Source organism: Castor canadensis, chromosome 8 (assembly GCF_047511655.1).
Source record: "Castor canadensis chromosome 8, mCasCan1.hap1v2, whole genome shotgun sequence".
NCBI lineage: Eukaryota > Metazoa > Chordata > Mammalia > Rodentia > Castoridae > Castor > Castor canadensis.
In genome coordinates, this window is record NC_133393.1 from 6893272 (window position 1) to 6909472 (window position 16201).

The 16201-nt window shown below is 37.8% G+C and overlaps 1 protein-coding gene across 9 annotated transcripts in view; it reads left to right on the plus strand.

The window, feature by feature from the left end:
- Positions 1-16201, plus strand: part of Pkhd1 (PKHD1 ciliary IPT domain containing fibrocystin/polyductin) — a 468594-nt gene that overhangs the window by 312763 nt on the left and 139630 nt on the right. For all 9 annotated transcript variants that reach the window (XR_012450616.1, XR_012450617.1, XR_012450618.1 and 6 more), the window contains 2 exons: positions 12096-12250; positions 13778-13930. Coding sequence is in view for 6 of the 9 variants with exons in the window: in XM_074081972.1 (XP_073938073.1) it covers positions 12096-12250; positions 13778-13930 (308 nt within the window). In the remaining 3 variants the exon portion in view is untranslated. The remainder of the gene's footprint in view (positions 1-12095; positions 12251-13777; positions 13931-16201) is intronic.

A 16201-nucleotide genomic window follows, 5' to 3' on the forward strand; every position in this document is an offset into this window, starting at 1 on the left:
GGTTTGAATACAGGAACCACAAAAGAAGGCATACATCTAACTAATAAACATATAGAAAAAATGTTCTATATTAGAGTTGAAATAAATGATAATTAAAATAATTGTGAAAAACTTTAAAATTTTAAGTTGGCAAAGATAAAAAAGAGTGACAAAGGGTGGGAGATGAAGGCATTCCAATTGGAACTAGTTTTGTAAGTAAATAAAAACATCATTTATGTGGGTAGGGAAGTGTCTGAAGGATACACAGTACAGCTAGGTTCTCTGTTGATGAGATGGTTATTATTTTGATGTGCTTTTTTCTATGTGCAGATTATTTTTCATGGAGTAGATATTACTTTTGTAGTTATTTTAAATTGTTTATTTACTGAGCACAACTTTCATGAGTGCATATACTGTGTTAAACATGGTGCTATGGTCTGAAGATGCAAGAAGAAATGTTATAATTCGCTGGTAAATGGATGGAATTGGAGAACATCATTCTGAGTGAAGTTTGGCCCAAAAGACCAAAAAGCGCATGTTCTCCCTCATATGTGGACATTAGATCAAGGGCAAACACAACAAGGGGATTGGACTTTGAGTACATGATAAAAGCGAGAGCACACAAGGGAGGGGTGAGGATAGGTAAGACACCTAAAAAAATTAGCTAGCATTTGTTGCCCTTAATGCAGAGAAACTAAAGCAGATACCTTAAAAGCAACTGAGGCCAATAGGAAAAGGGGACCAGGAACTAGAGAAAAGGTTAGATAAAAAGAATTAACCTAGAAGGTAACACACACGCACAGGAAATTAATGTGAGTCAATTCCCTGTATAGCTATCCTTATCTCAACCACCAAAAACACTTCTTCCTTCCTATTATTGCTTATACTCTCTCTTCAACAAAATTAGAGATAAGGGCAAAATAGTTTCTGCTGGGTATTGAGGGGGTGGGGGGGAGAGAGAAGGGGTGGAGTGGGTGGTAAGGGAGAGGGTGGGGGCAGGGGGGAGAAATGACCCTTGTATGCACACATGAATAATAAAACAATAAAAAAAATAATAAAGTACTTCCCAAATACTTAAAAAAAAAAGAAGTAAAACATTGCTGTGGTACCTGCCTCAGACATTTATCAAATAAATATCCAGTACATGTAAAATTATATATCTGATGGTGTAATGCACACACACACACACACATTACCTATGTTGGCAAAGTCCTGTTATCCCAGCTACTCAAGAGGCAGAGATGGGATGAGCATAGTTCAAGGTCAGCTCGGGCAAAAAGTTAGTGAGCCTTATCTCAAAAACCAACCAACCAACCAACCAACAAAAACAAGCTGCTGGGCATTGCTTATCATGCGTATAATCTTAGCTATGCTTGAGGTGGTGGTAGGAGGATCACATTCCAAGGTCAACCCTGGCAAAGGCGAAAGCTTGAGACACTATCTGAAAAACCAGCTAAAGCAAATTCTGTGAAGGATTGGTAGGTAGGATCTGAAAACAAATGAATCTAGCAACTGGAGGCATTGAGGAAAAGCTTTGAGATTTTCCTGAAGAGTGATTTCAGAGATGGGACCTGAAAGACGAAGGGGCTTTGGTTGAACAATGGGGACATGTATAGAAACAGCGCTCCAGCCACAGCAAACTGTTTTCAGTCATTCAGCAAGTGTTCAAGGAGTATTTACTATGTGCCAGCTCTGGTTTAAGCATGAGATATATAAAAGCAAATTAGAAGGATTACTGTTTTTTTTTGTAGCTTTCATCTTCATAGGGAAAGATAATAAGCAGAGATACACAGAAATATAAAGAAATATACACAACACAATTGCATATTATGAAATATGCTAGTAAGGAAATCAATAGGTTGGTATAATTAAATGTAGCTGGGGTGGAGAATGTGCAGGGTGATCTTTTAGGTTGAAGGCAGAAGGAATGTGTTTCTGGGGAAGGGGAATTTGAGCTAAGACCTGATAGATAAGAGGGAACCAGCTATGTTTAATATGAATGGGCAAGACTTTGCCATGAAGAAGCATTGTCCCCAAAGTGGTCTGTGGGACACAAAGGAGTTCACTATGCCAGAGCAGAGTGAGCAGAGAACAGAATTGTTTGACATGACAAGCACAAATCACATAGGTCCTTGTTCGAGTGTGAGGGGTTAGAGGAAAAATTTCTGTAGGTTTTTATGCAGAGGAATAGTGGAATCTGATTCATGTTTAAGAAACAGCTCTGACTTTGTGAATGGTGGATTGAGGAGACAAGAGCAGAGTTGGGGTGTCACGAGACCAGTTGATACCAGAAATTGTGGTGGCTAAGGCAGTGAAGGAGGCAGTGTAGATGGAGAGGACAACCAGGAGTGCTGTTGATTATATGTGTAAGGAAGAGTGCTAGAGGGGGTTCTGACTGTGCAAACTGGTGGATGGAAATGTACACAGAAGACTGAGATGGGAACAAGTTTGTTATGGTGGAAGGTGGTGATGACATGCTAAGTTGGAGATACCAAGCAGACAATTAGATAACATAGCTTAGGGCTCAGAGAGGAATTGTTAGGGAGCCATTCAAGAAGAGGGTGTATAGAAGACAGAAGTACAGAGAAATTCGGAGACTAGGAATGAGATTGGGGCCACTCTAACATTTTAGAAGTTGATAGAGGCGTCAGCAAGGAGATGGTGGAGAAGCAGGACCTGGGAGGTGATTCTGGGTTGGGAACAGATTGGAGAGATGCCATGGAGGTGGATGTGGAGGGCAGGGGCTCAGTATGACAGGGTTCTGAGGAGTCGTTGGGGGTCAGGGTCATGTTCACTGTAAATACTGAGAGTTTTAGAATTTTCTCTAAGAGTACTGTGACGATGTCATCAGTTCTTAAGGAGATGGCACGGGGGAGAGGTATCCCTTGTGGACAAGAAGAGAGGTCTAAAGTAGATCCAGGGATGCCAATTAGGAGGCCAAGCAAGAGACAGTGTAACATCTAGCTGGAAACTGAAAGCAATGCAGCAAAGTTGGTAGACTTGGAGACAGGAGACACAATCTATCAAATGTACTATTAGAGTTTTGCAGAGACAGACCGGATATGGATATATGGATATAACAATATGTATCTCTCTCTCTCTCTCTCTCTCTCTCTCTCTCTATTTGTGTGTTTGGGAGGGGATGCATTAGAGGAACCAGCTCACATGTTCACAGAGACTGAGAAGTACCATGATTTATCATCTAGAAGCTGGGTAACTTGGGAGGCTGGTAATTTGTTTCAGTCCAAATCAGAAAGCCTCAGAACCCAGGAAACCCACTGTGTAACCCTCAGTACTGTACGGAAGGTCTGAGAACCTGGAGGACTGCTGGTGAAAGTGCTAGAGTCTAAAAGCCAACCCCACCACCCCCTGCCAAAAAAAATCACCGAAGTCTTGATGTCAAAGGATGTGAGAGGGTTGTCCCTATTCTGGAAGACAGAGTCTGCTTTTCTTTTGCTTTTTTGTTTTGACCCTACCACTGTTGCTTAATCCTGTCAAGCTGATACCTAAAATCAACTCACCATTGTGGATATTTTCTTGGTATCTGGTTTGTGTGGATGTGGAAAAGGATTCAATAGAAAAGGGCTAAACTTAGGGGCAAGATTTTGAATTTAGATACGGTCATGTTGGGTGTAAAGTACCTATTCGGATATCCAAAAGGATTTGTGATGTAGGCACTTCAAACAGGGATCAATAAGAAACTTTAATTATAATTAAAAGGTTAGCAAGTTGGAATTTGGCAGGAGCCTTGTGAATGGATTTTTCTTATAAGAATGTGTTAAAAACCTCACTCAGAGTCTGAGCTACAGGCCATTTTGAAAGAAGTTCAATTTTATTAATTAAAACTATCCATAGTCATTAATTAGTTACCATTTATTAAGTTCTCATCATGTGGGTTGATATATGTCAGGCTCTGCCAAGCATTTTACACATATTACCTCATCTAAATCTCTCAGTGCTACAAGTTGGGTATTTTGATATTCATTTTATGGATATGAAAACTGGGACTGTGGAAGTTAAATGGATTTTACAAGTTCATAAAGCTAGAAGTTCCTATGGGTGAATTTTTACTCTAATTTGTCTTAATTCCATTGCTTGTGTTCTGCATATTAAAAACAAAATTTCTTAGCATCAGTCTCAAGGAAGAGTACTTTAATGAGATTATATGATGATGTGCAATTATCATAGGGTACTGGTTTTATGGATATCCTTTCTTTTTTAAATAGTTAGCATAATGTAAGACTTACAAGAAGTTGTAAAAATAATAAACTTTCTATACATCTTTGGCTAGCATTCCTTCATGATAATATCTTAGGTAAGCACAGACCATCAGCAAATCTGGCAAGATGGTATTAGCCAAAATATGGACCTTGTTCAAGACACTGCTGCAAGCACTGAGCTAGGATCTTCCTTACGTTAAGTCAGTTCAGTAAGCCTTTCTAATATATTTTGTTGGGATCACATTTTACTTGGACCTCTTCATAGATTTTCACAAAGAGAAATAAAGACCTGAATTTATCAGCATATGATTGATCTATTTTATAAATAATATCAATGTGAAACCTTCAGAGGAAATGATTGATGTTAACTTGATAAACATATATTCATTTGTCTCTTGCACAACCAACCAATGTAAGCTTGGCAAGATCTTTTGAAGAAAAATTATTTTCTTCTTTTTCTATGTTATTTACAGATTTATTTCTAAATTATTATTTATCATAGCTTGATTTGGCTGACTTCTGGGGAGAATCTTATATTATTTTTCATTGTAAACAATTCAAGACAAATTATACCTAGATACAAAGACTTTCTTTTTAGCTAGTTATATACAGATTTCACATGTGGGTATTTGGATACCCATGTATTCTTTGAAATTAATAGTTACTTTGTCAGTTAATCTTATGATCACATGTAGACTTAATTCTGGCCACTGGAAGATTTTTCAACAGAGCAGGGCCAGGGTCTGACTTGAGCTTTAATCTGCACAAAGAACTGACTGGTGTGGGAAGGTAAGGAACAAGAGTAGAAGTGGAAGACTGTTAAGATATGGAAATAACAGCAATTTTTCAGGTAGCACCTGATAGTGGCTTAGGTTAAGTGGTAGTGAGGAATGATAGAAGTGGTTAAATACATGTTGAAGACAGAGGCACATGATTTGCTGATACATTAAATATTGGATGGAAGAGAAAGAGAACAGTCAAGCAGCACTCTAAACCTCTCTTCCCGAGCCTCTGGGTGGGGAGCAGTACTGCTTACTGAGAAGTGGACAGCAGGGAGAAGGATTACGGAGAAACTTTTGCAAAGTTTCTTTTTTTTTTCTGGCTCCTTTTCCCATTTACCTTCTTTTTTTTTTTGAAAAAAGGAAAGATTTATTTGAGCTTGTGGTTTCAGAGTTTTAGTCTATGGTGGGTTGGCTCCATCACTTTTATGTCTGTGGCAAGGCAGAACATCATGGCAGAAAGCATGGGTGAAGATAGCTGCTTACTTCATGGTAGCCAGGAAGCAAAAAAAGAAAAGATAAGAAGGCACTGGGGTTTCAATATCCCCTTCAAGGGAAGGCCCCCAGCAACCTAACTTCCTTCCACTAGGCTCCACCTCCATAAGTTTTCCACCACCACCCCACAGTGCTACAATCTGGTGATCAAGTCTTAACACCTGAGCCTTTATATTCAAATCCAAGCTATAGCACAGACCTCACAACCATTTTATCCCAATACTTAGTAAATACTTAACACATATTTGATGCACCATAAATATTTGCTCAATTAATAATTCTTACCCTATTGGTCACTGCTTTGATCTCTTGGCTTCTGGGATATTATACATCTGTTTTGTTCCCCTTGCCATTTCTGATCTTTCTCATTCTCCTTATCTGATTTCTACCCACTGAATGTAGACATTATCTAGTATTTTTATGAAAGAAAATTCTGAGGTGCCCTAAATTTAATTACAAGAGAACAGAGGGAAGGAGAAAGAGGGGAAGTTAATTAGTTAACAACTGTGTGCCAAACTAACAAGGTTGTTCCATCTTCCTGAATGTATGTTGACAACAGAACTTAAGATCCCTGGTATTCAACCACTGTACCACCATATCCTGATTTTAACCAAACTATTCTCAACTGATTCAGAAGCAAACAAGAACATCTTATAGACTCTTCTATTTCAAGAGTTTCCCTGCCCCCTCATCTATAATCAATGTAGGCCTAATGTAAACAACTTATGCTTTCCTTACTCAAATTTTCATTATAAAAATGCTCTAAATCAATGGACACTGCTACCAACTGTTACCTAACCTTGCTGCTGTGATTGCAGAACTTGTCCCATGACCTAGTCCTTTTTCTAGCTAGCATCTGTAATGGTTCAATAGATCCTTTTATTTCAGAGAATCCTCAGCCTCAAGAGTTTGGGTTTAGCCATTCTTTTCTTGGCTATCTTTTGTCTCATTCATGTTCTCTAACCATAAAGTCATCATCAAGATTTTGAATCTCACATATATTTGGATGACTCTCACATTTAGCCTCTCTGAGCCTAACTTTTTCTTTTTTTTTTCATTTTTCTTTTATTATTCATATGTGCATACAAGGCTTGGTTCATTTCTCCCCCCTGCCCCCACCCCCTCCCTTACCACCCACTCCGCCCCCTCCTTCTCCCCCCCAATACCCAGCAGAAACTATTTTGCCCTTATTTCTAATTTTGTTGTAGAGAGAGTATAAGCAATAATAGGAAGGAACAAGGGTTTTGCTGGTTGAGATAAGGATAGCTATACAGGGCATTGACTCACATTGATTTCCTGTGCGTGGGTGTTACCTTCTAGGTTAATTCTTTTTGATCTAACCTTTTCTCTAGTACCCATTTACCTTCTTAAGAAAGTCAGGGTATAAGGTATTATTCAGTCTCTTCATTCTCCTATCCTGTTTCTTAAGTGGTTTACTAATTTTTTTAAATTGATTAGTAATTGTATAATGCATGAAATAATGTTTTGAAGTGTGTGCACATTGAGGAGTGGATAAATGGAATTAATTAACAATACATTACCTCATGCTTTTTATGTGATAAGAACAGTTCAGATTTACTTTCTTAGCAGTTCTCAAGCACACAGTGTGTTGTTACTAACTTTACCATCATGAAACACAACAGAACTCTTGAACGTTTTCTTCTTGTGTAACTGAAAATTATGTATCCCTTTGACCTCAGTTCTCCAGTCACCAGCCCCCGGCAATCACTGTTTTATGCTCTGTTTTTTGAGATCAACATTTTAGGTTCAACATGTAGGTGAGATCAGATGACTCTGTGTTGCTGTGCTTGGCTTATTTCACTCAACAAAATACCATTCAGGGTAACACATGTTTTTGCAAATGAGTGTTTTCTTTCTTAAAACAAAGGCTGAATAGTATTCCATTGTGCATGTATAACACATTTTCTTTCTCCATTCATCAGATGACAGACCTTTGGGTTGTGTCCATTTCTTGACTGTTGTGAAGAGGGCGCAGTTGAACATGGGAGGGCAGATGTCTCTGTCACATACTCATTTCATTTCCTCTGGGTATATAGTCAGTACTTGGATTTCTATTGCAGTTCTTTTTTTATGTTTTTACATTTATTCATATGTGTATACATTGTTTGAGTCACCTCTCCCCTCTACCACCCACCCTTCTCCCCTCCATGTTCTATTTTTAATTTTCCAGAATTCTTATATTATTTTCCATAATGGTTGCTCTAATTTACAATCCCACCATCAGTGTACACTTTTCCTTTTCCTTCGTATCCCCGCCATCACTTGCTATCTTGCATCTATTTTACAATAGTAATTCTAACATGTGTGAAGTTGCTCAAGTGATGTATAAATGTCACCTGTTATTTACAAGGAAATGACTCTGAACTGAAGAACAGACCAGATTATTTGTTACTTCTCCCTTTTCTACAGGACATAGCCCTTTAACTTGACCATCAGCATCAATTTGCTCCTATATCAAATTAGTGCTGCACTCTTTAGGTACGCTGTGTTTGGAATATCTCTTGTCTTCTCTTCTCTGCTACATTCTCCCTTAAGCATGATACACATGGATTTCCATAACAACTTCAGTACTGGCTCCCTGAATACTTGATAAATAAAATGAAGGTATCAGATTCTGTACCTTTGCTCATTCTCCTTATCTTTAATGTTATCCTACTCATCTATAATGATTCCAACACATCCTTCAAAGGACTCTCAATGTCCCCAATGTATGATTTTATTATTTATAATTTTCATAACAATATACTTCCTAAGGCAAGATAGTAAGATGTTTGAAGTATATATGCCCTGTTCCTCTATGTGGCTTCTACAGTAGAAGGAAATCCATTTTTATTGGTTTGGTATATTCCTTTGCATCTAATAGTGAAGATATCTAACAGATGCCTGACATGTTGTATTGATATGTCTTTTCTGGAACTCAGAACTCATTGAGATTCTTGGTTCAATAGCACATGATCTAATAAATAAGAATTTATTTTCTTGAATTGAATTTCAAAAACAACTACAGTTTATTTTGTTTGTTACTAAAACTTCATTATTATAATAACTTAATTCAAGTATTAGAATATGGAGTCAGAACTTATTGGCAGTTCAGGACTGCATGTATAACCTTCCAAAGAAGACAATTTGTATGGTCCAATAAACTATGGTGTCAGTTAAGTGTGGTGGTTCACACATGTAATCTCAGCTACTTAGGAGGCAGAGATAGGTAGACCGTGGTCCAAAGTCAGCATAGGTAAAAAGTTAGTGAGAGCATATCTTGAAGAACAAAAGGGGGATAGTGATGCTTGCCCATATATGGGAGGCATGGGGTAGGAGTATTGCTGTCTGAGGTTTGCCTGAGCAAAAACATGAGACCCCATATAAAAAATAACTAAAGCAAAAAGGGCTGGAGGCATGGTTCCGTGGTGGGAGAGCCCCTGCCTAGCAAGCATACTTAAACTCAAACCCCAGTACTATTTAAACAAACAAACAAACAAACAAACTACTGTGTCCTGATTTCAGATAGACTACTGTCTCCATGCTGAGGAAAGGCATAGGTGTTTGGAAAGTAGGTAGGAAATAATTCTACAATAAAAAGAACTTGAACTTTGAGGTCAGGTGAACTAAAAAAAATTCTAATTGTAATTCTCTAAATGTTTAACTTTGGGTAAATTATCTTCCATAGCCATACTTTATTATTCATGAGGATAACAATATGTAGCTGACATAATACTGATTAAGTGAATTAATATATGTGAAATTCTTAACCCAGTTCCTTGGACAAAGTAAACCCCAAGACAGGGTAGCTAGTGTGGTAATCAGGTTCTTTTAGTTGAAGATAAAAGTAAAATTAACCCTTCTTAAACCATTTGGGATTAAAGCCAATCCAGGTCCTCCACTCCTACCCCCACTTTACTGCAATCTCAGTTTTTCTACTGAGGAATAGGTTTCCTCTTCTTAAAGGCTGCATGTGAGCTCAGAGCTATTGGGCTTTTCCAAACCTCACCACCACAGAGCACATTATCATCCCTGCTTTTTCATTCATAGTCCAAAGGATGGATTTTGACAAAATATACCTTTCCTTTAAAAAGTGAAGGATGCATGGTACTACAGTGTACAGCTCTCACTGGAACTATTTAAGAAGTATGGTAGAAAAAGCGAACAGTCTCAGAAGAAGTGTGATGGTTTTCCTGGGAGGAAGGAGAAAGGAGGTCAATAAAGGCTATTATTGTTGTTGTCACCATTTTAGCATTATTACAGAATTCAGTTTCTTCATTGCCCAGCAGTGAAGTCTGAGAATCTTCTTTATAGTTCAGTGGTGCTGACAGAAAGTTTTAAAACTGAGTTAGAAAACGGAGACCCAATATTAGTAGAGTCAGAAGTCTATGGCTTCTCCAACTCTTGTAGGAAAACATTTTGGGATCTGTACGTTCTGAGCCTGTGATTAAGTGTAGTTGTTATCATTAAGCTCACCCAAAGTTTAGTTTAAAAATTCATTTAAGCTGTAGGTGTTTACATATAAATGCTTTATACATAGTGGAAAAAACTCTTATGTCAAATTTGCATATTTTTTCTGCTTTGTAACTAACTACTGTATTTTTTTTTACTAGTAAGCATTATATTTTCCCTGAACTAGTATAAATATTAATGCTATGCTCATTGACTTTAGTGGCTCCTAGTTTTACTATTTTTTTTCCCTTTGTCTCTCCTTTCTTCTCTCCTTTGGTCCCTCCCTGCCCTCTTCTTTTCCTATCTCCCTTATTTCTCTACCACTGATCTAAATCCCCATCCCTCGTTTTGCTTAATATTTTTCTTACTATAATGTATTGGCTGCTAAATTGGAAAAATAGACATATGAAAAATCAGTAATGAACTCATTGTCCACAGATGAGGTAATATTTTAACATGATTTCTTCCTGTCTTCAATTTTCTGTGCATGCATTATTTTTATTTAAAAATGTGAGGTGTATTATTTTATATCCTGTTTTTAAGATTCAATAGGTCATGCACAAAGCTTTGTAATTTAGCTCTCCCCTACAATGTACATTTAAAATGGCTGCATAGTATTCTATTGTGTGACTCATAGATTTCTTATGTTTTTGTGAATTACTGTGATATCATTATGAAATGTGGGGGTCGTGATCTTTAACCACTTAGCAGATGAAGAACTAAGAATCAGGAAGGTGATGCTATTTACTAGAAAGAACTCTGGATTTGCTCAGGGGTCTTCCTTTGTTCCAATTTAATCTCTGGTTGCATTCAGTTATCTAATCTTAAATTTGCTGTTTAATCTCTTTGTGTCATAATTTCTTTGCCTTTAAAAGATAGCATTTGTTCTAATACTCTATAACTATGAGTTTCCTAGGAAGTTATAGCAAAACAGGAACTGAGCTAAAAATCGAAATTCTTTTCTCAAAAGTACAGCAATTTATAGTAATCTCTTTGCTTTCTTTCTCTTTGTAAGTTAGGTTTGCAGGTTTGAATTAATTTCAGTCTTTTAGTTCATCACATGCTCATACCATTGACTTCCCAGTGATCTCTATCCAGAGAGTAGATTCTTGCAAACTGTCTACCAGGAAAAGTCTAATTTATCATTTTTCAATACAAATGGTTTATGTTTTACTTACAATTGTGTCTCTATGACCTACTACAGTGTCTGGACCATATCAGTGGCTGTGCCAGTGGAGGTCACATAATTGTCTGGTTGCATATGTCCCATGTTGCCTGGATGAACATTTATGGGTAGAACAGAATCCGTTGTCAAAACTTGCTAAGATTTGGGTGTTCGCTGGAGGCAGGGAATTAAGCTTATGCTGTTGGAGTGAACAATGACTGTGAATGGAGAAGAGAGCAGTTATATTCACTGGGAAAAGCTAGGCGGCAGTGGCAGACCGAACAGAAAATTTACTAAATGTGGGTTTTAAAAAAGTGAACAAAGCCCTCATTGTTTCATAATGTGAGCAAATCTCAATGGTTTCAATGTAGCACACTCAAGGAATATGGACCCTGTAGGCTGCACAATACGAGCAGAATATTGTAGGGAAGGGATAAATATACTACTTTTCAGATGAGCATATGAAGCTGAGAAAAGTTAAATGGCTTCTCAAGGTCACACAGCTTGTAATTGGCACCTTCATGATTCACATTTGTATCTGTCTGACCATGAACACATTAGTGATATGTGCAGTGATAAATTGTCCAAAAATGACAATATAGATGTTTAGAAAACTCTTGAGGAAAGATATCTTCAGGAAAATCTTGATTATTCAAACTGCTTCCCAATCAAGAAGGAAGATCACTATTATATGAGACTAGGCAAAGATGCACTCACTGAACTCTGGGACTTTCATTGCTTCTTATTCTTTTTCTTTGTACTTTATGGCTATGGAATATCTTTGCTATCTCTGTAATGTAAATATCTGCAAGCCAGAAAATGGGTTCTATTAGCATTAAACTTTTTACAAATGCCTTTTCTTGGTGTCTTGTGTTTTTCAGTTTCTGTGTTGGCACTTATTGGTTATTACGGGTTTCCTTTCTCTCTCTCTCTCTCTCTCTGGAGTTAGTTGATAATCTGTGTTGTTCTGGCAATGTGTGAGATATGATTTTTATGCTGCTACAGAATTATAGTAGAAGATGCAGTGGATTGGCAGCCCCATGACAAAATCATCCTTAGCTCCTCTTCTTATGAGCCTCATGAAGCAGAGGTCCTCACTGTGAAAGACGTCAAGGGTCACCACATTAGGGTTCATGAACGTCTCAAACACCGGCATATTGGTAAGACTATGGTTTGTTGCTTAAGGGAAATTAATGCACCAGGATGGCTGTGTTTGGCAACCTGCCTGGAGGTTTTACCATTCAGAAAGGAAGAATAATACTTTACTGCTGCCCTAGACTTATCCTAGAAGATTTTATCTTTTTTAGTTTTATTACTTAATTTTTTAAGGAATACTTAGATGGAAAGGGTTTTTTTTTAAAAAAATTTATAATGGCAAGCCTAAGAGGAGAAGGATTGAGAATTTTATTTAAGGTGGCTGAGTAATTTCATGACTTAGAATAAAACTCATGGGCACTGTGTTTCTAGTTCATTTCCTGGCACATTAAATCCCATAATCTCTTAGAATATGGCAGTTATTGTAAATAATGACTTTGTTTGCCATACTTGGGAATGTATTCTTCTTGACACCAAATACATTTTATAGCTTGACTACTAGTACTACTATGACTTTTTTTAAAAAGAAAGAAAAAGGAAAAAGAGAAAACAGGTACTGAATAGTTTGATATGCCACATATTGTACAAATGTGCCATGCAAAAATAATAAATTACCATGATCTTCCTGGCTTGGTCTGGTAAATAAATCCAATTCAAGACATATAACTAATTAGTAATGAAACTTGCAGATAAGGGATAAGAGAATATTTTTGATTCTGATATGTGAGCAGGAAATGCACATTTTTACCAGGACTCTCTTAAGCTATTTCTAAATTATAGTTGCAAGGGTGATTTCATTTGTTTTCTATTCTTTTGACAGTATCTTGCTATGTTGCCCAGGCTGGTCTTGAATTCCTGAGCTCCAGCCTCAGCCTCTCAAGTGGCTGGGAATGCATGCAGGTGTCACTATATCCAACTTGGTTTTCCTTATTAAAAGTGGCAGAGAAAAGAGAAATCTCCAGCAATCCTTGCTAGTGAGAGCCATAGTGATAGTGAATCAAACATGGAAACCATGAAACAAACTAGCACTGTACCTCTACTCTAGTTGTGGAAGTTCCTCTAGACAGCAGACAGCTTGAGATTCACCATGAGAGGGTGCTGCTGCTGCTGCTTGGTACAGCTTCTTCCTTTTCCTTTTCCTCTAATACACTGATGTTTATTCTCTGTCACTGCCTCAGTTGATCTGGGATTCCTTACTGTCATGAAGGAGGTCTGTGAACAATGTACAGTCAGACACCACAGTCTCACATTGATGTGTTCAAGGAAGGAGGTTGGGGACCCCCACTAATTGGACAGGTCACTCTGACTTCCCTGTACCAGAGGCCTGTCCCACTACCCACAGTTATTGAGAGGAAATGAATTCTTGTTCTAACACTCACTTTGATCCCAAAGAGAGACAAGTGAACAAGTTTTTCATTTCTCAGCTGACATTTGTGGAGAATGCCTGAGGAAAACCAGACCTTAATGTTGGTAGGACTTCCAAGGGGAAAGGAGTATTTTCATTTGTGAGATGCACTGGTCCCCAGCTAGCGATTTCCAAAATAGGTTTTCAAAGGATATTCCTACCCCACCCCCAACACCTGTTGCCCCAGGAGGTGCCCACGTCATAGAAGATGGTCGACACATTCGTTTGGCTGCTGAGGTTGGACTGTTGACCCGAAATATACGAATTCAACCTGACACATCGTGTAAGGGAAGACTACTTGTGGGGTCCTTCAGGAAGTCCAACAGAGAAGAATTTTCAGGTAAATGAAATTTTAAGTGTCTAAGCGTTATCAGTTTGGCCTTGTTCTTCTGGGGCAGTCAGAAAATTCAGCTGTGGGATACAAAATGTTTAAATTAGATGGTTCCTTTGTGTTCCACAAAGCTATGAATTTCAGTTCTAATCTGTATTCAATTATCAAGTGAGATGTTAAAATAATACACTGGAGATCAGCCCGTATGCACATTTTTACCTCAAAGAAAACATCTTCAGCAGATGTGAAATTTCCTCTGCTTTGAAATTATAGATGATTTAAAGACCATTTGAATTTTATCTCTTTCCTGAATTTCTATTACTCTTTCCCGGTAGCATGCTATATCTGATGGCAGATATCAGCTCATGCTATAAATTAATGGCTTGAATTTAAATAAAAATGATTTCCACATTCTAGACTGCTTGAAGTCAATCTTTCTCTTTTTATTCATGTGTTAGCCCTTTTGGAATGTTATCAAATTGTTTAGGTCCCTGCTTCTTAAACTTGTATTCTGTAAATAGTATGTCAAAGTTGCTTCCTGTTCAAATAGTTTGGGAAATCCTATGACTATTGCTCCATCTTTGAAAGTCACTTTGTACGTGAGTATAATAAAGGCTGAAAGAAGGCCTGAAATAAAGGACTTAACCACTTCCCAAATATATTCAGCATGGGACATTTTGGTTGCATCTCTTGTTCACCAGTGTGGTTAAGGGCAATGTTTGTATGTTAAATTATAAGTTCAGGATCCATGGCCCACAGACCAAGCTCACTCTCTTTTTCCGTAAGCTTTAGTACTGCAAGTTCTTTCCAGAGGTAATTTTGCCTTTTATGGGACAACTGAACTGACAATATCTGGGGACATATTGTGTTATGATTTGGGGGGTGGGGTTTCTGGTATTGACTGAGTAGATACCAAAATGAGGAAGATTCCAGTCATAAGAAAAAAAAATCTGGCTCAAAATGGCAGCAATGTTGAGGTGGAAAAATCCTGCTATAGACGACTGAGACAAAAACTGAGTTCTGTTCTAGTAGAAATGACATCGACCTGCAATTGATGAATATGGAGAATCAGAAAGGGAAAGCCATACAGGGTTTCAGTTAACTGAAGCTGTGGGTCAAACTGGAGCAGGATCACCAGAGCCCCAAAGAAAGCCAATCCTTAATGTGCAGCAGCAAACTGACCTGATCCTAAACCTCTGTGAACTTCCTGACTACAGCTTTTAAAATCACCCCCAGAATCAGGGGAGGGGATGAAAGAGAGCATCAGAAGGGGTGAATTCAAGTATGATATATTGAATACATTGTAAGAACCTTTGTAAATGCTACAAAGTACCCCCCACCCAGCACAACAATAAAAAAACAAATAAACTCACCCCCAGGTCTGGGTATCAGTGGCTAATGCCTATAATCTTAACTACTGGGAGGCTGAGATTGGGAGGATCTTGGTTCAAGGCTACCTAGGAAAAATTCACAAGAATTGGGGTATAAAATAAAAAAGATCATGGTCCTGGCCAGCCTAGGCAAAAAGCAAGACCCATATTTTTGGCAGTACTGGGGCTTGAACTCAGGGCCTCACATATACTAGGCATGTGTTCTACCACTTCAACCACTCCACCAGCAAAGAGTGAGATCTTATAACCAAAATTACCATGATAAAAAAGGCTGGAGGCATGGCTCAAGTGATAGAGCACCTGCCTAGCAAATACATAAGTCCTGAGTTCAAACCCCAGAACTGTCAAAAAAAAATACTCCCAGGAGAAGAGAAAGAAAAACTGTATTAAATGCTCTTTATCCATCAAGAACTATGCTGGTTTTCCCCCTATAGAAATTTTCTTATTTAATCCTAGTATCTCTGTGTGAGAGACATTTTGTCTTCCTATTGTAGGAAACAGAGAGTCTGTACTATAATTTCCTTTTTATTTGTATAACACCATGAGCTGTGAACTCCTTGAGGGTGAGGTTGGGTCTTCCATCTGTTTTCCAGCATGGTAACATGCATGTTTTAGTACTCAATAAATGCAAATAAATAAAATGAATAAAGAGAAAGAAAAGTCAATTAATTAGTAAATGGCAGATTCAAGCCTTAATCTGAAAACTGTGCTAAGTAAACATTTCCTTTTGTAATAATTTGGATTTATAGAAAAGTTACAAAGATAGTGTGAAGAGTCCTATGTGCATTTCACACAATTTCTCCTATTATTAATAGCTGCCATAACACTGGTACATTTGTGAAAACTAAGGGATCAACATTGTAGCCTGGTGCTGGTGCTCACATCTGTA